This window comes from Siniperca chuatsi, linkage group LG10 (assembly GCF_020085105.1).
Source record: "Siniperca chuatsi isolate FFG_IHB_CAS linkage group LG10, ASM2008510v1, whole genome shotgun sequence".
NCBI classification, from domain to species: domain Eukaryota; kingdom Metazoa; phylum Chordata; class Actinopteri; order Centrarchiformes; family Sinipercidae; genus Siniperca; species Siniperca chuatsi.
Genome location: NC_058051.1, coordinates 2,729,147 through 2,753,324, shown reverse-complemented (window position 1 = coordinate 2,753,324; position 24,178 = coordinate 2,729,147). Strand labels below are relative to the sequence as shown.

The following is a 24,178-nucleotide window of genomic DNA, read 5'->3' as shown; positions in this document are numbered from 1 at the left end:
TGTGACTAGTTATTTAATGGTAAATAAATGCATCACATATCATATATAAACATAACAACATATAAACACATTTATATTTGATACAAATTTAATTCAAATTTTGTATAGCACTTAATTTTAGCATGAGGGAGGGAATGCACAGGTGCCATTTACTGTCTGTTATGTGAGTCTAAAGGTACGACCACCTTCCGTCCCACGAATATTAGCTAGTGTTTGAGCAAAGGACCGATACAAGTGTTGTATCCTGTTATGACTGCGCACCCACATGTCTGTAATGAGCACCCAAAACATATTCATTCGCTCCTTTTCCCTCATGACCGGAATGCTGAAGGTCAGCCACAAGAATATTCGCTGAATGTAACCCCTGTCTTCTCAGAATGTGCACAGTTTAGAGTTAGGATCACGTTCACAATAAGTGAGTTTCCAATCACCTGTTTTTATCACATCATCTCGTTGCACCTTCTTCCGTTGTAATGGTTTAAAGGCACCCAACTGCAAAATTAGCACCACCAACTGGCACATTAATATTTCTTCTGCAGATTTTGGGGAAATTCAGTTAAAATTTGTGCTAAATTTGGATGGAAAATTGATTAATGACTTTAACCGTGTCCCTCTCTCTTAAGTGAAGTCAGTATATCACCAATCACAAGTTTGCCTCAAGGAGCTTTACAATCTGTACAGTATATGACACCCTCTGTCATTAGACTCGATTCGCTCAAGGAAAAACTCTCCAAACAAAAAACCTTTAGCGGGGAAAAAATGGAAGAAACCTCTTTGGTTCCTCATCACTTTGTGTCCCCGAGGTGTCCTCTCTCTCCCTGCCTTTTTCCTAGCAGGCTGAATGAAATGTTGCCTTGGCTGGGCAGGATGCAGGATCCAGCGTGGCCCGGTGCTAAATGCTCACAGCTAACTGACTCCCACTTACTTTAACCTGTGTGAAAATCCTCCAACAGAAATTGCTTTTGATCATGAGATACTGGAGTGTTAAGAGCACCAGTGACCCCCCTCTCCAGTTCTGATGCAGACTCGCTGGTAGGAGTGATGTCCCCTGCTGTGGGCAGTGGCTGGGGAAAGGGCCTGGCACAGTTCACCATCCACTGCCAGGAGGCAGCAGGTCGCGGTGTCTGCTTAACCCTCAGCCAGAGCGGGACCAGAGAAGTCAGTCAACTCTGTGCACCCCTGAGCTGCTTACAGTGCAGGCACATCCATACACAGTGGAGGAAATGTTTATTATTTGATAGCAAAAACACCAAATATTTGCTGGCTCTATCGTCTCAACTGTGAGGTCTTTCACTGATGGAATATTTGGGCTTTCAAAAGCAATTTGAAGACGTCACTTTGGGTTAGCATAAAAATGCAGATACTCAAATACTGCTTAAATACATATAATAAATACAGATAAATTGTGGTGGTATGTGGTGTGTACATTATTTATGTTTAAATGTGCATGTGTGAAGGTATAAGGGGGACATTTTGATAAAGAAAGGAAAACAATCTACTGGAACAGAATAAGTATAGGAATGAAAGGAGAAAATAAATAATCGTAGTAATAATGGGAGGTGGGTTCCTGATTTGCATCATCATCTTAAAGTCCGAGTGTATAAGTAGCATTAGATACTTGACCAAATGTTGGATATTTCAATTTTTTTTTTTTTTTTTTTACCAATTATTTTATTCTGTTGTGGAAAAAACATCAGATACACAAAACACAATGAAGATAAAAAATAAACAAAATTAATAAAACTGTGCGTGCTGGTGGCCTAGCAGTTAATATGCCTACCATACATTGTGATCTCAATGTCCCCTGGCGACACCTATCTAAATAAAGCCATAAATGCAAAAATAAAGAAAGAAATTTTAAAAATGAAAGACAGCAGCTATATGTGTAAATCTAAAAAAGAAGAGCTCTATGAATGAACATCTTCTCTCCGGGTTTTCCTTTTTTCAAAATAGTAATTTCTTCATTTTAGATCGACAGTGGTTAGTTTAAACATTTATTTTTTGCAAAATGAGGAGCGGCCAATGTGACAGCCCGTCTCTTGAAACGCAATTCCACGCTACCAAAATGCATTGCAGGGTTTTCTACACTGACAATGAATGGAAAGCGTGGAAATAACGGATCCTGAGGACCCGTACCATTATTTTTATATAGTCTATGGGCTACACACAGCAACCACTGTAACATTGTCTCTCGCCTCCATTTTTTTATAAAGCTCAACTGATACATCGGCTGTCAATTATTACTGGAAGATTATTGTACCATCACTGATTTTGGTACTGGCGTATACAGAGCATTGTAACAGCTGAGTATTTGGTGTTTCAGACTGTTACTCTGAAGAAGTTAAAGTTATTGTTTCACTGTATAATAGAAAACATCCAGTACATTGTCTATTGGGCATTTTACTAAGTGTTTTTATTTGAACCCAAAAAGTCTCAGCCAGTATATTGCTATGTATATTTTTTAGCTCTACCAGTTGGTATGGGCCCTAAAAATTCAGTGTGGTTGGGCTTACTTTTTATACTATCATTTAAATGGTGGTGTACAGAAGCCAGTATTTGCCATGATAATAGCTGCACACAGTCTCTTAAAATAGTTTGCAACCGGCACAATATGATTATAAACTGGCACGATGTGTTAACAGACCTGAAACTGAAATGTGCTGTGTGACTTTTTGAGATGTAATGATACCAGTGTGAACTTGTGCGGACCAACCCTGTTTTCAGCCCCTTGAGCCTGTTCTCCGAAGTTTGTTGCCAAAAACTGTGCCACACTTAAGCTCCTCTTACTGCTACCTCCTCTGTTTAAAATAAGCACTCCTAAAATCAGACTAGAGGAATCCATTTTTGCTTTTGTTTCGAAATGGTTCTGATACAGGAAGTTCAGTAATTAAAACTGTATTATTGGTGTGAATCACAATTTAAAAGGAGCAACACCAGTTGTTGTAGAAAAATTTTAAAAATGCATATAATTGAACTTTGAACTACCTTGATTTATTATATGTAACTGTAAACTGGATTATTTTAGGTGAATGGAAGTAAGTAACACTTACTTGGTCTTTTTAAGGCAATCTGTTTGCATGGTTTTAACAAGTAAATCAGATTGCTGTTCAAGTAAATACAACTGAGGAATTCTAAGTTGCAGGAAATGTCACATTAGTTAGCCTGACTTAAATAAACGTGTTGTTTGAAATACACACACAGCATATTTCACTTGAAATGATTTAGTTGTTTGAAATAGTAATTCTGAGTAGTCTATACTAAGTCAAGAGTACATCTAAAGTAAATTATCAAGTACTCTCCACAGGTTTTCTTTAGTTACTCAAACTAAAGTGTAAGTGTACAACACTAAATAAGCATTTGTTAGTACAACATACAATACATATTCAACTTTACTTAAGTCAAACAAGTTCCTTTACTTTGTTTTTTGGCTGACATCGGCTGACATCGGTTTGCAGGCTTTTTTAAAGTAAGGTTAACTAATTAGAACTTCAGTGATAGTTTTTCTGTCTGGCCGGTCCAGTGGAGGTATGGGGTTAAGACGGAAATGGACATTGGGTAGGTGACAGTGGGTTTTGTTTTGTATACTGTTGCTCCTTGATGTATTAGTGGGAAGGATCTGACTACGTCTTCCACAGCTGATTAAAGGTGCAGTTGGCTTTGTTTGTGTGTTTTGTTTGTGTGTTTATGACATCACGAAGGTGTTCTAGATCTTATGTAACGAAGTGAGAATTAGAATGTTCCGTCAGTTTATAAGAGGTCAGAAACTTGCAGAACCAAGTAATTTCAACTAAAGACATAAATCGGAAAACAAAACGACTGAACAGAACATGGAGCAATCAGGTAAGTCATTCTTTACTTCTCTTTTATGAAGAAACATTTCTGCACTCCAGCAGTACTTAAACTTACAGTTGATCCCTTAATATCTAGTATCCTAATATGTACATATATATATATATATATATATATATATATATAGTTAAATACTTTATAGTTTAAATATTTAAAGCACTGATTTTAGTACAAAGTTTTACTCTGCATTTTGCTGCTGTGTAACATAAGCAAATCTAGTTCTAATCTAAAATCTACGTTTACCAACTTAATATTTAACAATAAGTATATTAATAAGTGATAAGTATATGTAATAATATTTTTTATCATTTGGTTCAACAGTTTTAATGGCACCCCAAACAGAGCTTCACAGTTTAACTTCAACTTAAATTTAAGAGGTAGTTTTTTCTACAGTAACTTATTTTCTTGTGTTTTGTCATCTTTTTCAGATATCCTTGACCACAGGGACAATCCACCTCCTAATGAAATCTGTCTACCAGCAAACTACAAGTTTCTGGAGATTATGGGGAAGGGATGTTATGGAGTTGTGGCAAAATGTTTTAAAGAAGACTCCAAAGAGACTGTGGCTGTAAAAGTTTCACGGTACACCGAAAATGCAAAGACGGAGGTGAGTTACATTATTACATAAAAACGTATCTTATAGTACGGCAAATACTTTTTCTGGAAGGAGTGGGAGGGGCAAAAGGCACTGGGATTATTGTTACAAAGTATACCTGGAGTCAGTACAGAAAATATTAAACAATTAATTGTGCATGTTTTTGCAGTAACATTTTTCATGTGTTTATTGTAAATCAATAGGATGGCTTTTAGAATATTGAGATCCATCTGTAATTTTCTTTCTCTATTTGCACTCTACCTTTCAAGAATGTCTTGTAAGTAAGTTGTTTGTTTATGGGGAGGACTAGATGTAGATTTTTTTGTTTTGATATGGGGGGCTTCATAGGAGTATATACTGTATACATATATATATGGTAAAGCATAACAAATTTTACAGGTGGTGATGCTGCAAAACCTCATGAGCCAAGGACTGGATGAGCACAACATTGTCCGGTTCCATGAGTCGTTTGAAACGGACGAAGGAAATGCTCTGGTTTTTGAGATACTGGACATGAGCCTGCACGATTATATGATAAATAGAATGGCTCCTGCTCCGTTAGAGGGCATCAGAACAGTCATCCAGCAGGTAAAGCATCAGATCGAGCAAAACTGAAAGCTCTGTCAGTTTTTAACTGTGGTACATACTCTGAATCGCGTCACTCACCTTGTTCTTGTAGCTTGCCACTGCGCTCAATGCCCTGAGGAACATTGGTGTGATCCATACAGATATCAAACTGGACAATATCATGTTGGTGGATCACCGAAGACAGCCCTTTAGGGTAAAGCTTATTGATTTCGGCTTGGCGATTCCCAGATCAGAAGCCCGGCAGGGAGTTCAGTATCAACCCTGCTATTGCAGGTGAGTCTCCTAGAAACTTTGCTTTACTACGTTTGCAGCTTAATGCTCATTTACTTTGTGTATTCCTGCACTGAAGTTTTGTTTTTATTACATAAAATATAACAATGTTCGTCATTCTTGTGGTCCACTTTCAGGTCACCAGAAATTATCCTGGGGGCCCCATTCTCCGAGGCCATCGACATGTGGTCGCTGGGCTGTGTCATGGCGGCCATGCTTGGAGTTGTCCTTTTCCCTGGGCGTTGTGAATATGACTTGGTAAGTAATTCACCATCACCGGTCTCTGCTTGCTTCCTACTGTGTCCCTAATGAATCTATTACTCCGGCCTTAGTTCACAAGTCATTTTATTTCTTTTTTACAACCTTGTTTTTTTTCTGTAGTTTTTTCCATCATTGCTAGCAGTTGTTTAGCATCCTCCTCCTAATGGTTAACAGTGCAGTTTAAAATGTCTTTCAAGCTTTTAGGATTTTGCAGCTCAAGATGAACTTGTGTTGATTATATTGCTAAACTGGCCTTTTGAATAATCTTTTCTTTAAAATATCCTAGTAATATACAACATGTTTGCTCCTTTAGTTGTCTGATTTATTGCAAGTCTCACCTACTACTGTGTGTGATGTGCTGGGAAACGTTATATATATTTTATATAAATATATATTATAAATTATATTATTGTTGCCATGACTACAACAGAACTTCTTGCCAAAAAAGTAATTATCATAATAATGTGTAATACTTTTATGTGCTGCTTTGACTCCAGATGCGAGACATGGTCGACCTCTTTGGCCAACCAACAGACGACTTTCTGGATGCTGGGCTAAAATCAGAAAAGTTTTTTGTTAAACTTTCTGGCAGTCAGTGGAGTTTGAAGGCACGACAATATTCCCCCCTTTAACGTTGTCATAAGTCATTTGCTTACCATCCTCACCACTCTCTTTACCTATGAAGATTAGTTCAAAAATATTCCGGCAGTTAATAATTTTCCGCTGTGATTGAAATCAAAGGGTCGGCGGCAACGTCATCAGAGTTTTTTAAAGACCTTTATTAAAATCAATAAAGACCTGAATCGTTTTGCAAGTATTGCAAGTATTTATACATGTCATCACAGGGGCCGTAACCCCCACGCTCCAGTTACAGCAGAGTCTGATCATACACCTCCTTTAGATCTATTTGACCTATTCGATATTACGCCGTGGCCTGTTTCGCTATTTTTGTCATATCTAAATTAAAAGCACAAGCACTGATTGTTTGTTTAAGTCTAGACTTTGGCTCTGGGTCGATCTGCACGGTCATCACTCTGCTGTATCACACAAGATCAAGAACATCATTACACAGGATTTAAAGTGATATTATAACGATATTATGAACATAAAACAGACATATTAACAATTATCTATGAGTTCAACAATTTAAAGTGCATACCTAAAATATGTGTTTACCTTTCTTTTAGTTATGCAAGGGGACTGGGAGCTACCATAGGGACCACACATTCCACTCCCTGGACGCTCTGAAAATGGTAGGTGTTTAGTAGCTTCTCAAAAGAGACTTTCATTGATTTTCTTTCAGTGAACCGACACGTTGACAGTGACCATTTCAAAATTAGATGAATTTGGATAACGAGGACCACGCAGAGGTTGCTGACAGATCGGAGTGCATCGAGCTCTTGAAAGGAATGCTCAAAATGGATCCGAGAGAGAGGATAACCCCGAGCGAAGTCCTCAGACATCCCTTTATTACCAAGAGCCACCTAAACGGTATCCCACAGTAAGTATGTGTGTGTGTGTGTGTGTGTGTGTTTCTTTGCATGTTTAGTTATGAGTATTGATTATCAGAACAATCATTATTATCAGACACTAAGTAAATGACTTTGATTACCGACTGATTTATACGGGACGTCCTGTTAAAATAATATTATGAATGAATAAATAACATTTCCCAAACTGGAAATTCGACTAGTGTCTATCACAGAACCAGCTCCTGTAATTTGCGAGTGGCTAAAATGCCACCCAGAACAACAACTTTAGTTAGAAAGAGGAGGGTAAATATTGTATTACCCACCTGCCTCTATAATATTAATCTGTCTGAATGATGTTGCATAGAAATGTTGCTACTCTGCAAAATTACAAAGCAATTCAATTTAATTTCAAGGCTGCTGTCTACTGTGCTTCTTCACGCAGCAGCTTTGCAGAATTCTTCTGGTCAACATCATCATCAGAAGATATCGTGGACTCGGCCTCTGAAGACATTTGGATGTCGATAGAGGACATTTTTGAGAGCAGTGATAGGTAGGCCACATACTACCCACCATCTAGTTATCTTAATTCATTATCATCAATGAAGTTTGGCATGTGATGTGTCATAAACCATCCTGACATCTCTTTTTCAGGTAGCCTCTGCCAATCATAGGCGTCTATACATGTTTGGGGCCTGCGTTGAATCTGTGTCTTTGATTCGTTTTACGATCACAGTTGCCTGTTGTGTGAAACATTAACCTCACGTGTCTTCTTTGAACAGTTCTGCTGACATCTTTTGGTCAGCTTCAACTACAGGACAATGCGAGGATGTCCCGGATCAGCGGAGGGAGTTAGACAACAGGAGCTCTGCAGAAGAGTGGATGATGGCCAGGGAGGAGTTTGCAGAGAGCATTAACAGGTACGGCAAGACATTTCCGACCCTGTGCACAAAGATGAGCAATTGTACCTTTGATTAATTGCACGTCTTCTTCACTCAACAGTTCTGCTGAAATATTCTGGTCAACGTTACCACCAGAAGGTGTTCTGGCTCATCCCACAAACTCAGGAGCCTCGGAAGAAAACTTTATCACAGCCAGTGAAGAATCTTTCGAGAGCAGTAGCAGGAATGCTGTACCTTAAGTCATAGACTGACTCCAAAATCTCTCACCTGTTCACTCAGTCACTATTCTCTACAACATAAACACCCAAAAGGTAACTCTATTATGATTATAAATTGAGATTTCCAACTCTTATGAATCATCATCATTGTGTCATGTGTGCAGGTGCCTTTCTTTACTCAACAGCTCGGGTGAAATCTTCTGGTTAACATTTACAAGATGACCATCAGAAGATGTCCTGGATTCACAGCAGAGCAGCTCGGTCGGGGAAGCCATTTCTGAGAGCAGCAAAAGGTAGGCTGACAATTTTGAATCTGAATCCAGACATGACGAGGCCTCCCCTGAATCAGTGCTTTTGATTGGTTTTCTAATAACAGATGCCTTCTGAACGAGAGATTAACCTCATGTGTCTGTTCAGCAGCTCTGCTCACATCTTCTGGTCAGATTTAACTTCAGTACCACCAGAAGATGTCCTGGACCAGCTGACAAATTCAGACAACGGCAGCTCTCCAGAGGATTGGACGACAGCCAGGGACGATCGCGAGGAATCGACGATGAGGATCCAACGTTTCCTGTCCTGGACGACGAGGAGGAGTTTAAGGTTTTGTAGCAAAACAACTGAGACCTAAGGGATTTTACATTTTACACTCAGAAAAGTTTCAGCCTTGGAGCAGGTGTAGAGGATTAGCATCAGTTAGCATCACCCCCTTTCTCTCCTCTCTCCCCGCTCCCCCCTCTCTATTTACCCCCTCTTTCCCTCTCCCCCCTCTATCTATACCCTCCTCTCCCCCATTTTCCTCCTCCCCGTGATCTTCCACATTTCCTTACCTGTCGTTGTTCACTAGCTCACTGATGGTAGTCCTCTACACCTGTTCTGAGTCAAACAGAGACATAATTTTGGCCTTGACAGAGTGGCATTTCCTGTTTATATCATGAGAGCTTCCCATTATGGAAGCTGTCATTATATAATTTATGTAGGGGAAGAAGTTTTGCTACAAAATCATTCAAGGGCAGCACAGCGGCTCAGTGGTTAACTCTGTGGCCTCACAAAAAAGAAGGTCCTGGTTTTGAATTTAGACTCTGCTCTTTTGTGTGTGATCTGCGTGGGTTTACTCCGGGTGCTCCGGTTTCCTCCCACAATCCCAAAATGCGCAGTATGGGCTGACTGGACATTCCAAATTTCTCATAGGCCTGATTGTAATTGGCAAAAAATTTTAATCAAATGTAAAAATACAATCAATTCATGAATCAATAAATGAAAATGCATTTTAATCTGTGTCCTGACTTTTAAATGAGCAAGAGTAATCACAATTAATTCCCCCTGTTAGCGATTAATATCTTAACAGTTTGTGCTAGAGTGCCACTGAAATGTCGACCCATCTACTCCTGTAGCTGTAATACTGCAGAGAGCTTAACACACTGCAACTTACTGTAAGAAAATGCAAGCAGATAAATAAAAGAGTTAACCAAAATCTGCAACCACAAAAATCATGAAAAAAGAAAAAAAAGCAGATATAAAAGAAAAGAAAGATCTAGACATCACCAAGAATTAACTGAATTAAGTGTGATGATAATTTCTTTTTAAATTTTTCAGAAGATAGAGAGCTCTCACGATATCTGAGGGAACACTGTGGCCATGTTTTGTTCTGTAAAAGGAAGATGAAGATGGCCAACCTGTCTAGTATCATGAGAACGAGTTTGTGAATTCATTCTGAAGAAGATGTTTGTAGAGAAAGCGGCCAATGAATATGACATTTGTAAGAGTCCTTCCTTCCAATCTTGCAAATATGTTTTGCAGTACATGAAGCTTATGGAGATCGGAGGGGTATGTATTAGCCCAAACAATGTTGCCATAAATCAAATAGGGATCCATCATGGAATAACACAGAGAAACAAGACACATTGATCAAACTTTGTAGTTTGCTGATGATCCCCAGTGACCTCACAGTTTTTTTTACAAATTAAATCAATTGTTTTTTCCAATTTAATTTTTCATTAAAAAGAAACAAGAGTAGGAAACATGAGACGTTTCTGGTCCATCTATTGACACTTAAGCATAATCCCTACCTCCTGTCCCTTCCTGCAAATATGAAATTTGACTTTAATATTCAGTGAGAGCTTGTTCAGTTGAAACCATCTTGCAACACTCACTATTTCCTCATTAGTATTTTTTATCAGAGTATGCCAATCTGTATGTGATAGAATCGTATTGGGATCATCAGCAAACACAATGGAAAAAAAAGATTTACAAACTCATTCAAAATCATTCGTTTCTTTTTACAATGGCTAAGTCACGGTTCTCTACACCAAGTTCACTTTTTCTAAACTCAGCGCAACAGAAGTCACTGTGGATTAAACTGTGGATCCCTTCTTTCACACAAAATGCATTCAGTGACCACATCCTTCATTATCCATGAACAGTTTTCTCACTCAGACTCAACGACCACCAAAACTCTGTGTAGTTACACTCCATTTTGCACATGTTTAGATACTATTGTAGAAATTATTAAATTTATGTTCAAAACCTAACATACCTAAAAAGATTTGTTTTAAATGCATAAACTCCTAATTGGGACACTAAATGCCTATTTTCATCCCTTGAGGACCTCTATGAAAGACTTGAGCCAGGTGAGGAAAGGGGGCAGGTGAGTAAGTGGACGGGGCGGTGTGGCGTTTCACCATCTGGTTTACAGCCCATCCCAGGATGGTGTCACTTTTCCTTCCACCTTCCTCTCCATCCCTCAACCCCACAGAGTAATCCTTTTCCTGGGGGAGGGGGAACGTTTATGGCCACCAGTCCCTCCTGGACACAATGGATGCTGGAGGTCTGGACACATCTGCAGAAGATCGCCAGGGATGGATCAGGCATGCAAAAGGATTCTTTCCCAGGTGGACTGCAGGAGAGGACATGCGGTGTGATGTGGATGAGAATATGTATAGTTTGTTTTGCATTACTGGGTTTACTTTAGTTTCATCTTGTGCACTTGGAATCACTCTATGCAAAAATGGCACAAAAAAAAGCCTACTGAAGCATATTGCAGCATTTCTGATTCATGTCTGTGACATGTACTGTAAGGTAGCATGATCCATGCCATAAAGAAGTGACCTTATTTTTGTTGTAAAATGCTGTAATCTTTGTTTATGATAAATAAATAAAAGATGCTTCAAAGACAATAGTGACTATAGTGACTAATTGTAATGATACCAGTTGTTAGTGTTTTATATAATACTATAATATAATAATTGACATAGTGCTGCTGTTGGCAGACAGGTGTCAGTGTTCGGGTACCAGAGTTGATCCTGAGATGTGTATCAGGTGTTTTGGATGTGAGATTAAATGTTGTGCTGAGCTGCATGCTGGGAAAGAGAACCGTGTGGAAAAGTGAACTCAGAAGTCTTATCCAACCAGCAGTTTCAACATCTGACCACTAGAGTGTGATATTACACTTATCTATATAGAGTGGCCTTTCACTGACTGAGTGTTAATGTACAGTGGCCGACAGGGGCAAACGCACTGCAACTTAAGAAAACACATGCAAATAAAAAACCATATGCAGATTTTAAAAACAAGCTGCAAAGACACACAACACCAAATACAGAGCACACTAAAATGGTTTGTGACTCATGAAGTCGGGTCGGTATCATCTGTTCATTGTTTTTCTGTTATTTTGTTTTGTACTGGTTCTCCACTTTGCGCATGCGCAGTCTTATCTGCAGCGCGCACTCACCTCGCGGGAGCACGCAGATTTAAATAAAAAGTTTGTAAAACATTTTTGAAACAAAAAATTAAGGTAAATTGAAGGAATTTGAAAAATGTTTGTAAAACTACTGTTCATCATAATAACCAGGTTCATCAGTGATGACAGACGGACTGTAGCCTGTTATGAACGTTGGAGTGACCAAGCGGCGTTTCCTACAGTCTGCAAGGTTTCCTGCATCAAAGTTTTTAAGCACGGGAGTTTAGACAGTTATCCTGTGCTGCTCTGTGAGGAGACAGTAAAGCTCTTTGATTTGACATGCTCAGGTCGCACAGCGCGTCGTCAAAGCAGCTTCATTAGTGATTTAATACCTGTAAGATCATTTGGGGATGTCTTTCCAACCCCCAAAAAAAATAAAAAAGTGATACTGTGTGATGTGTAACTTTTTAAACATCGAAGCTGAGGTCATCTCTTTATCATTACAATGCTTGGCCTCCTGCAGTCTAGACCTCGGGATATTTCTGGTCTAATAATGCCAACATGATTATCATGCAGGCTACAGGTCATCTGTCACCACTGGTGGTAGGACAGTAAAGTATCTGTCATAAACACTAAATCTCCTCACTGATTCCACTTTTTCGCTCTGCAACGTCTTGTGGGGCACATGCTGAGGTCACTTTCAGCGCATGCGCAGAGTAGAGCAGTAGCGGAAGTCAGAAACCCACAACATTAACATAAACGGATGATACACAGACCCGACTTCAATAACTTCATGAGTCACAAACCGTGGCAACAACAAGCCGTGTCCAGCACTTGTTAGTGTCCTCTGAAAACACTTCTGTTGTCGTTTTGTATTTGCAGCGTGTTTGCGCATGTGTTGTCAAATTAAGATGTTTTTAAAATTTGCTTGTGTTTCGTCTATTTGCAAGTTTTTTCTTAAATTGCAGTGTGTTTGCCCTTGTCGGCCACCGTATGAATGGTCCTAGAAAATGCAAGTTAAGTGATTAGAAACAGTCTTTTTCCCAGTTTGATGAAGTGACCTGTAAATGTGTTGGGGTACTAATGTGTCATTTTGGGATATTATCTGGCCACGAACACTCGGAATGACTACAGCAGTGGTGGGGTGTGGCTTTTCCAGGAAAGTGAAACTGAAGGTTCAACAAGATACCAAGTCAGTCAGTCAGTCAGTCCGGCAGAGCGAAGAGCAGAACGGGAGCCATGTCGGCTGCTTTTTCCTCAGAAGATTTGACTTGTGCTATCTGCCTGACCATCTTCACTGATCCGGTGAATCTTCCCTGCGGACACTCTTTCTGCAGAGAATGCATCACACATGTTCTGAGTTCACAGACCCAGTGTCCTCAGCAAGGGAGTAGGATTAGGTAGGGACGGTATGGACATGTCCCTACCAATATCCAGCGACTACTGAATTGTCCCTAGCAATAATTTTGATGCAAAAACTTAAAATATAACCACTGTTGCCCGTCAGTGTCCAGTCCATGTATTTGGTACACAAACGGTCAGTGAGACAATAACATAAATCTTAATTCTAGTCTCTCAGCTACACCGAAGTATTAAAAAAAAAAGTAATCTGAGATTTCGAGAGTTCAGTCATAGTAGAATCGAGTCATGTGTGCATGCTTTGTGTTTGCTGGCAGTCTGCAGCTGTGTGTCTGTCTCTGCGTCCCCCTTCGCTCAGAGACGCCTTTGCTCTGTTTGGGACTGTCCCACCGAGGCGGCTGGGAGCCGCACTTTAACGGAGCTGCTGAAGGTAACGTGTGTGCGGATTTGTGGTGAGATTTCTGCCTGATCACAAGAGTTTCCCACCTCCGATGAAGAGCAGCGTACAGCCGCTCCCCTAAACTGTGTCCCATCCAGTGCAGTCCCACACGCAGCCCAACGCAGGCTGAATGCACAGCAGAGAAGCCAATAGGGCAGGTAGATTTTTTAATTATGACTATATTCTCGAAATCTCAGAGAACACAGACATGTGGGATGGATTGTGAGTGTGCAGGAAGTTTTGAACATGAGCAGAAAAGTGGCTGAAACGCAGGAGTGTGTGGCCCCTGCGGTTTCTAAATGAATTCAAATGCATCCATTTATCATTGACGTCAATAGGGGCCACATGCACATTTAAAGAGGTTAGTTCCCCAAACAAAAGACACAGAAGAGGGAAGACTACATCATGCCTACAGGTGTGTTCACTCAGCAGGGATGATATTAAATGAGGAAAGTTGATCTACAGGAGAAAACATATTTGAAAGCGCTACAGAATGCCTGAGAGCCGTACTGCCATTATATTCCATCATAGTTTTAGATTTTAAATTGCCACCGCCTGAATTTAATTATTTTCCCTTTACTTAAATGAAGACATTTCCGCCATAAAGTTCCGTCCAAAGTGCGTCATTATTTGTTGATCAGGCCTGTCTCATTCCACTGAAACCAGTGTCAGTGTTTAAAAAGGCAGAGCATCCAATATGTATTCATAAATCAGTAAATAGGCCCACATCTTGGTGTGAAAGGAAGCATTTCATACTTTGTGCATTAGGAGGTGGCCTATGTGCAGTTTTATATAATGAAAAGGTTTTTGCTTTTAGAATTTAATAGGGAAACTACCCCCACTCCAAATCCAAAGTATGCAAATAAAATATTAAAAACATAAATAAATACATAAAAATAAAAGCAAGGTGATGTTTTTGATCTATCTCAATTATTATTGAGTTTGAAAATAGTACCATTTTGGTCCGTGTATCATCTGATTACTGAATTATTCCGTTTAATCTGCCAAACGAAATAACTGGTCAGAATTTCGTTTTGTCGTTTTTTGTGGGCATCAGAAAAGGAAAATAACTGCGTTTTCCTGTTTTCATATTGAAGTGGGTAATCAAATCAAATAGAAAACCAAAACCAAAAAACAAGTCTAATTTCTGTTTTTGAGATTTTTTCACGTTTGTAGAGTTCTGACTCTTCTTCGCTGTGCGCATGCGTTGAAAGTGACCGCTACACGCACCTCACGGGAGCGCGCAGAGCCTTAAAGTGGAATACTATCAGACATTTGAATGATTTCTGAGGAGATTTAGAGTTTATACCAGATATGAACCTTTTCTAGGTTCACTTCTGTGGTTGAATTGTTTCAACAACTACTGGATGGATTGCCATGAAATCTGGTTCACTCATTCAGTTCCCACTCAGGAGAAATTGTAAGGACTTTGGTGATCCTCTGACGTTTCCTCCAGCACCACCATTAGATAAAGCAAGTAATTTGTCCAATACTTTGGTTTATGACTAAATATGCAGGGGGATTTACTGTGCCCACACCTAACTAAAATAGCCCCTGGCTGCAGCCAATCATAGTGCAGTCATTTGTGTAATAGGTGGTGTTTTTTTTTTTCTTGACCAAAGGAGACTTTTGTTTCCCAACTTTAGTCTTTAAGGCAGTGCCTCCTCCCCAGACAACAGAAGTGCTGTCCTAAAACAGCACCAAGCCTGGGGAGAGGCTCTGTCTAAAGGACAAACTCTTCATGGCGGTATGGAATGAATGAGTATAGTGAAACAGGGCTGCCATCAGCGGTCGATGTAAAATGTTAGCGGAGGCAAGCCTATGTCAGGTGAAGCGGTCACTTCTGCTGTAAAAACTTATTTTATTTTTTCAGGTTTTGAGATATCCATCTCTGAGATATCTTCCTCCACCCCAAACAATGGAGGTGAACATTTCAACACACCATTTCTTCAGTACTATATATCATCTTCATTATACTGGGCACTGATTCTGGAAAAGGTTGTTGCTGTTCAATTTTTAATGCTTTTTAAAATACTGTGAGCACCTTGGATTAATTTGAGACGGGCATCTCAGAGACTGATGTGTCAAAACCTGGACAAATGAAACTATCTGGATGGACACATATCACTAGAGGTAGGCCTACTTTTAGAAAATGTTTTTCATCAAAACTCCAGACCAAAAAAAAAAAAGTATGACTGAGGAAACAGAGTTTACAATAAAAAAATGTCCTGACAGCTCTGATGGAGGTCAGGACTGTATAATGGCAGCTATGTAACACATGATTTGACTGTAGCCTATACACTTGGAATCTGACGTGTAGAAAAGTACAGAAGGTCAATTACTTTCAGATTCTGACCGGTCCTGACGCCTTGTCGGGGACAGTTCATGTTAGTTATAAATAATAATTCTAAATATGGAGAAAAGCCTGGCTTCCTGTGTGCGGAGGAAGCCTTTTTAACCCATATAGCTATAATGTTCACGAGGGAGCGGCTTTGTGGCTTCCTCTTATTTGGAGTGAGACAGAGGGAGAAGTATCACCAGAAGGAGACGGAGACAGACACAGCGTTAGTTATTATGACGTTATTAGCAAATGTTAGCACGCTAGCACCCTAAACTAAGATGGTCATACCTGCTAAACATCAATATGTTAGCATTGTCATTGTGAGCATGTTAGCATGCTGACATTAATTAGAGTGACCTCATCTGTAACATCTGTTTCTTTACAGTCACTATCACTGCTTTGTATCAGCATACTGTTCTTTTTCTTTCTGTTTTTTTTTTTTTACATTTGCAATGTATCATCATCTTTTAGCTCTTGCATTTATTAATAGATACATTTTTTACAGGTGGCTGAATTGTGCCCTGAGCATGAAGAAAAGCTGAAACTGTTCTGTGTCACAGATCAGCAGTTAGCTTGTATCATATGCCGAGATGGGGAGAGGCATGAAGGACACAAGTTTAAACCAATCAGAGAAGCAGCTGTATCTCTGAGACAGGAGCTGGAGAAGGGTATGGAGAACCTTAGCGATGATATCCTTGCTACAGAGAGCCTAGCCAACACACAGAGGGAAGTAATGACAAAAACCAAAGAGAAGTCTGAGCAGCTGAAGACCCACATTCACAGACAGTTTGAGGAGATGCACCAGTTTCTGAGGAAGAGAGAAGATGAGATAAAGAACGAGCTGAAACACAAAGAGGAAGATGCTGTTGAGAAAATGAGCGAGAGCTTAAATGCGATAGAAACAGCTTTGTCTGAGAGCAGAGAGCTGCAGGGAAAGGTGACATCAAATTTATATACACTTGGGTTGTTTAATCTAAAACAAATCATCATATTTTATAAACTGGTCATAGGGTTTGTGTGTAAAAACTTAATTAGCAAAGTAACTAGTAATTACATCTGTCAAATAAATGCAGTTCAGTAAAAAGTTCAGTATATCCCTCTGAATTGTAGTGGAGTAGAAGTATAAAGTAGCATAAAAATAGAAATACTCAAGTAAAGTACCTCAAACATCATACTGACATACAATAATTGAGTACTTAGTTACATGCCACCCCTGCATTATAGTAACAGTGAGGCAATGGGAGGATACAAGTTGAATTCATATAGTGCAAGATAGATTGTGGTGGTATGTGATGTGTCAGGTATGTACTTTATTTATGTGTAAGTGTGTGTGTGTGTGTGTGTGTGTGTATAGGTATGCGGGGAAAGATTGATAAAGATAAGATAAAGAAATAATTGCAGTAATAATGGGAGGTGAAGGAAACGTGCGTTCCTGTGGAATTGCAAAGCAGGCCCCTTGCCAACATCCCCAACCCTGAGATTTGCATCATCATCTTAAAGACCAGGTGTGTAAGTATCATTAGATAGAGCTTGACCAAATCTCAATCAGAACAGATTTTTTTTCCTGTTTTGGAATATACATCAGATACACAAAACACAATCAGGATAAAAATAAATGAAATGAATATAATGAGGCATGCTGGTCGCCTAGTGGTCAATATGCCTACCATACATTGTGATCCCCCATTCAATTTGCCGTTGTCGACCGTTGTTGCATGTCATACGTCTCTCTCTCTCTCTCTCTCTGCCTCTGTCTGCATCTCTTCTGTGACCTATTTAATTAAATAAATAAGTTTTTAAAAAATGAAAGAAAGACTATAATGTCTGGGCCCCTATTGTCAAGCTTCAGATAGCTTCTCAGGGTGTCCCACTTCACATATCTCTATTATGTCTTATATGACTGTACTTGTATTTTAGCTGTTTGTGAATAAACTGAAACTGAACTGAACTGATGCAGCTAAATGCGTACATCTGACAAAGAAGAAAAGAGTCAGTCATTGGTTTGTATTCTAATGCAGGTACGTGCACACATAGTGGCTCGAGCTGCTGCACCTTTGCCTTAGCTGCAGTGCCCCTCTGGACCATATTAATAAATATATATCAGATTTATTGTATTCACTAATAATGAAACAGCTGCAGCCGCCCTTATTCTGAATATTATTAAACCAAATTATCACCATAACACCAAATAAAATGCCGTTGTTAAGACGATGACATGCGGTTGCTAAACTGTTGTAAAGAAGCTTGTGATCATTTCCTGCCCACTTCTGCATGTTTTCTGGCTCTCTACTGCAGTTCATCTGCCTGCCTGCCTCTCCATTAAAGTATGTTGTCTCCAGTTCTTTTGTTAAAATTGGGAATAGTTCAGAAGAGGTGCATTTTAACAAAACAATTAAATTGTTCTGTTATTCTATGTGTATCATCAAATCAGTGCTTCATCCTCGTGTTTATATAGTGTGCCAACATCAGGAGGAGGCATGGGGACAATACAGCGGGTGTGGGGGTGAAATTATTATTTTTTTTCAGGAAGTGTGAATGAACATCTTCTCAAAGTCACCGGGTTTTCCTTTGTTGAAAATGATAATTTCTCCATGAAAAGACTGCTCGATAGTCCTTTTGAGCTCTGGCAGAGAATCAGGTTTTGTGGGTTTTTCCAGAACACGGCAATAACAAATTTAGCATGGATAAAACAAAAATATACGCTTTTTTTTTTCTCACTCCATAAGTTACATGTCATCACTTTTTTTCATAATTAAACCAGCTTCAAAAGCTCACCTTGTGCTTTATGTGCTCTCATTGCCGTCATTACAGTATGTGTGTGTGTAGGTGGTCTCATTGTACCTCTAAGTCCACAGTTAGCTACTTCATTTGTCCCACAAGAAACTGCTGCCTGGTTAACCATGATTAATACCCACTGAATAGTTATCTGCGGTTTCGGCTGTGAGGCGCCAGGTCTACTGTTGTGAACCAGCACCGTATCTTCATTAATCAAAGCGGGAGCTGCTGTCTAGTTAGCATTCATCATGGGCTGTATTATGATATTCAGATGATTCAGTGTGGAGGAGCGTGAGTGCTGAGCTGGCCTGGACGGAGAGAGCGAGACAGGGGGAGCAAGAGGTGAACAGGTCGGAGAAATCAATGCATGCGGGGAAAGGCTGTTCTCAGCAGTAAGAGGTCCAGTCTTTTCCTGCGGAATTAATGAGAGGGCTTTTCACGCCATACAGGCTATCGACTTCCACCCCAACACCGGCCTAACAACGGAGGAGACGGTGATGTAGGGCCAGGGAGAAAAGGGATGATAAAGGCCAGACAAAAGAAGCAGAGGAGCATGCGGCTGTGGCCTGCTCACAGAGAGCAAGCAGTGGTCAAACACTCATCCACACACACAGACAGGAAAATGTAAATCAGTACATTTACTACTGAAGGTAGATATTTTACTTTTTGCTCCACATTCGTTTGACAGATATAGTCAAAACCTCATGCTGCTACCATAGTTACTAGTTACCAGGTTTTACATAATACATAAGGTCAGTTTATAAAAGATGGTGCATTGTTATAGAATAAATTGCATATAAAGTAGTCAGAACCACCACACCAGAATCCCCAAGGTCACTGGAAGATATAAAGGAATCAGAGGGTCCTCAAGCAAAATGAATGGTGAAAGTGCAGTTTGCAACCATTTGAATACTGCTCGCATCGCCCTCCCCTTCTAAGTGTGTAGGAGTAACCAAAGTGGCCGCGAAGCTCGGCACTATCTAGAGCCAGTGTTTGGTTTGTCCATTCTGGGCTACTGTAGAAACATGGCATTGCAACATGGCGGCCTCTGTGGAAGGGGACCCACTCCCTCTGTAGATAGAAACGGCTTATTCTCAGGTAATGAAAACACAACGATTCTTATTTCCAGGTGATTATGCATTAATGAAAACATACTTATAAATATTATTTTCTATTTCTGCCATTAGGTCCTCACACTGGACCTTTAAACCATTCATTATGTTTAAATTGATTTGGTTGTTACAGTTGGAAAAATCAGTTACAAGTAAATTAGGTGCCTTGGTGAGGAATGTTCTACCTCTGTTTACAGGTGCCCTTTGGATTTTTCTTGTTAACAAACAAAAGTCATAGTTTCTTTCAGTGTTTCTCACACCAATGTGTTGTGTGTACGTTAAGTCTTAACATGCTGAATGTGCTTCCTTCCTCAGAAAACATTTGCAAAGCAGATTTTTTTAAATAATTGTGTAATTTGCCTTTGTTGCTACATTTCCTGGTACATTACTGCCACCAACTGTTGATCAGCTGAATGGCATGAAACCAGCAGCAGGATGTGAATGTGTGTGTCATACAAACAAAAAGGAGACCCATTCATAAATAGAAACACTGCTCCATAACACAACTAGTGGTCAAAAACTCCACAGGGTACATAGTTTATGTTGCAATTTGTAGTGTGGGTGTAGTGTTTTATCATTATTGTATTATATATGTTGTTTGTACTCTATAGATATCTATATCTATATATCTATATATCTATCTATCTATATATATATATATATATATATATATATATATATATATATATATATATATATATTTTTTTTTTTTTTTTAACCATGAAGTCAATAGAAAATCTGAGGAAATCCAGAAGAAGCTGCTCTAATCAATATTTTTATATTTACAACTACAAATTACTGTGTTGTAATGTGATGAACCCACAGAGTATGATCACCCTACAGTTCCCTTCAGCTTTACAAATCATTTTAGCGTCTTTTAGCCATTTCACTGCTCTCATCTCAGTATTTGTTGGCTACAGGGAACTGTTTTCAGCAAAAAGCTCTGCTAATCCCACTGCACGCTCTCTGCCCCGCACCAAACAGCAGGCAGACAAAGTTAGCGACTGGCTGGTGACCAGACTGGAGCATTTAGCAGCTAAAGAGCCAGATGTGTCCCGCAGAGTCGGTCAAGACCAAAACAGAGCTGAAAGGAGAGTGAATATTGGACTTCCATTCACGCGACTCCAAATGAATGCTAATGTTGCTCTGTAACTGCTGGATGTGTAAATAAATACTGTAGGCAGCGCTTTGTTGTTCACTATATCAACTTAAAAGGTGATGTCAGTGTTGTGTTTACAGCTTGTTTCTGCTGCTGCCAAATGGCCAAAAAAATCAGTAATGCAGATTGAAAATGCTGCTGACACATTACATCCAGTAATATAACAAATGCTAATATAAGAATGACTTTCAGTACATTTTTCTTATAGTACTTACATTGTTTTCCTGAAGAACCATTTTGAATGCAGAACCTATACTTGTAATGGAGTATTTATTTAGTAAATACTTCTTCACCCACCTTAGGCAAGCAGGCACACACACCCTCCAGCATCACAGTCCTGGATCAAACACAGCTCGCTTTACTGCTACAGCTTTATTGTAACAGTTGGAAGTCCACTCAGGTTATTGCTCTATCTGTATAAAGAGGAGATGAGGAGGCCGGGGGAAACTTTACAATATTTCTTTATGAGAAGCAGGCACTCATGTGCATTACATGGTGTGGATAATGTGGCGTGTAAAAGTGAAGGATGGCTTACAGTTGAGTGATGTAATGCTCCACAAATAATCCTGTTTAGGCCTGATGAATATCACAATCTGAATCCGTCCCGGGCATCCATCTGCTTTATTGGGCAGTGACCGCTTGCTGTTGGTACAGTACAGCGGAGCGATAATATTTACAGTATTAAAAGTGAGGAGCAATATTTTTAGAGGCGATGTAGAAGAAGACAAAGTCATCTTTACATGATGACTTCTCCTCTTGGTCCTGATTGCATTTGATGCCTCAGCATCCTTCACTTTGATGTGTGGAGCTGTTGAAGGAAGTTCACAGAGGTTCAGGCACTTCTCCATGTTGAGCACTAGAGGGCCCACTCTGCTCTCTGTGTTCTCAGTCCGTCACCCCCAGTATGAGATATTAGTTGTCCCCCTGAAAATTGCCAACGATTTCTCCCTGTTCTTTGTAATTAAAAGGCTATTACTCAGAGGAGACAGTGGATGCAGTATGTATTTGTGCAGGCTGTTTGTATTACTGTTATACACACACTTCTTGACTGTTAACTGGGGGTACGTATTATTACTTTCACATTGATCTTGGTGACAGATAACAGCTATTCCACAATAGAATTGTAAATGGAGAGTGGAACTGGAGACAATTAGCTGAGCTTGTTGTGGCTTCAGGAAACGGAGAGCTAGAAGTACAAAGGATAAAGAGGAACTAAAGTAGACACCTGTGTGTCTGTTTCTGCTGTCTATTTCTGATTGATATGATCTGTTCTACAGTTAGTACCAGGTGACATGTGCTGCAAGACTCACAAACCATACTAATATTAATTTAGCCCCAAATATAAATATAATGTAATGTATATATATATTAAGAGTTTTGTCAGTTTGTATAGGTAAAATATGACAAAAGAGCAAAGATCCCTCTCTTATTCGTGGTTCTTAGAGACAAAAAGGCATTGGAAATCTTATCCAAAAAATAAGAAGAAAAACTAAGTCAGTAATGTAAGTATTGTAAAGTAGTGTAAGTATTTGCAACAGTTTTGTCATTTCGAATTCAGTAAGTGGTATACATTTGTGATTTTTCAACTGACCAACAGTTGAGTCTCTACCAAACAGCTGAGATAGATTTACAGCAAAATCTTCAACACTTTCAACAGTCTAGATTTAGAGATTCATAGTTTTATCTCCATTTCAGTGAAATGAAAGTTTAAACATTTTTTAAAGTACATGTAAAACCTGGTAAAAACACATTTTACATATAGAATAAACATGGAAGTTTTTCAATGATGAATGAATTTAATAAAAAATACTAAAGTTCATATAAAGCTAAAACGTAATTCAATAGGCGGTGCAATCTTTGTAGAACTAGATCAGACTTGCCCATCATTCAACTGTTTTTTGGGCCATTGATCAGCTTCTTCTGTATCAGCAGAATCAACTTGGATTTACCTAATTAGTGACTGCATTTTCATTAAAACCATCAAAAGAAGAAAAAAGAAAGTTCTGCTACACAAATTTGTAATCATATTTTTGGTCTTGTCTCTAATCTTTGCTTTTTTTGTGAAATAAGTTGTCCACTTGGGCCTTGAACAGTTGTAAATGTGAGAAATTTGGTGGAACTACTGACATCTCACACACATCTGAAACATGACACGAGGCCACAACTAGACAGTGCATTTTTGTGAGGGCTCAGATGCAAAAAAGGTTGGGAACCACTGGTTTAATCTTTCATATTTTATAAGCTGATCATAGTTTTTTATATTTAACCATAACCTGCAAAGTAACTAGTAACCACAGCTGTCAGATAACTGTAGATGAGTAAGATTTACAATATTTCCCTCTGAAATATAGTGAAAGTACAAGTACCTCAACATTTTTGGGTACTTTCCATCACTGACTAAATGTATATATCAGTTTGTCCAATACTGTACAGCCACTGCACGCTCTAAATCTAACACGCCCTCTATCATCCGGACCCCCTCACTCATAAACCTGGTTGCTTTCTCCTCTCCTTCATTTCTCCTTCACCTCCTCTCCCCTTTCTCAGTGTCTGTGTGGTCCAGTATGGAGGTGGGACCCAGCCTCGGCAGACACTCGCCACCAGACGCTTGGTCACACACCACATGCTGCGCAGGGGCACAATGTCTCTTGTGTTCCAGGTCACCTCTGCCTCGGCTGCAGGCAGCGACTCTGACAACAACCAGGTGAAAGAAAAAAAGGCCAACAAAAGATCTCAAGTTTGATCTTCATACTTGCAAATGTACACATCAGTAGCCATCTTAAAGTCTCCTTCCTGAGTGAGACACTCATTCCAAGCGTGGATAAGAGTATCAGCCAACGTCCTTAAATGTAAAATGTAAGATATTTGACAGCTGGGTATCAGACTGAAGGATCAGAGGTTTAACAGGCTTTATTGTTGGGGACTGTGAGATCTGGCAGCAGACTCCTAATGAAGATGTCCTGAGATGAGTCCACAGAGACAGAGCCCATAGAGAGGACATTGATCAGAGCCACCAGACTGAAGAGACACATTTCAGAGACTGGAAAAGGTAAGAGGATAGAATAGAGGAATTCCATTGGTTAATTCAGGCCGATGCCTTCATTCAGTTTGTACAATGTGTGTGTGTGATCTGTCCCTCCCCTCTCTGTCTCGTTCTGTGTGTGT

At 39.5% G+C, this 24,178-nt stretch overlaps 2 protein-coding genes across 9 annotated transcripts; both read left to right on the top strand.

Annotated features, from left to right (window-relative positions):
• Positions 1 to 127: 127 nt before the first annotated feature.
• LOC122883032 (homeodomain-interacting protein kinase 1-like) lies at positions 128 to 11,251 on the top strand. Of its 8 annotated transcripts, none has more exons than XR_006379542.1 (13): positions 128 to 3,840; positions 4,278 to 4,456; positions 4,844 to 5,032; positions 5,124 to 5,305; positions 5,440 to 5,560; positions 6,061 to 6,171; positions 6,751 to 6,816; positions 6,904 to 7,064; positions 7,478 to 7,585; positions 7,815 to 7,952; positions 8,035 to 8,245; positions 8,338 to 8,445; positions 8,570 to 9,450. XR_006379542.1 is itself a non-coding variant. In XM_044211095.1 (11 exons), the coding sequence occupies exons 1-11, from the start codon at positions 3,828 to 3,830 to the stop codon at positions 8,171 to 8,173; spliced, it is 1,407 nt and encodes a 468-aa protein (XP_044067030.1). In that variant the 5' UTR covers positions 128 to 3,827; the 3' UTR covers positions 8,174 to 8,445. The 8 variants fall into 8 exon arrangements, 2 of the variants coding, with proteins under 2 accessions (XP_044067030.1, XP_044067032.1); XR_006379541.1 differs by having other exon boundaries at positions 8,317 to 8,445; positions 8,573 to 9,447; XR_006379543.1 differs by having other exon boundaries at positions 7,481 to 7,585; positions 8,573 to 9,446.
• A 1,734-nt stretch (positions 11,252 to 12,985) lies between these two features.
• Positions 12,986 to 17,063, top strand: LOC122882500 (nuclear factor 7, brain-like). The gene is made up of 4 exons (XM_044209970.1): positions 12,986 to 13,218; positions 13,505 to 13,617; positions 13,725 to 13,784; positions 16,473 to 17,063. Exons 1-4 carry the CDS (start codon positions 13,068 to 13,070, stop codon positions 17,046 to 17,048), a joined length of 900 nt encoding a protein of 299 aa, XP_044065905.1. The 5' UTR covers positions 12,986 to 13,067; the 3' UTR covers positions 17,049 to 17,063.
• The last annotated feature ends 7,115 nt before the right edge of the window (positions 17,064 to 24,178 follow it).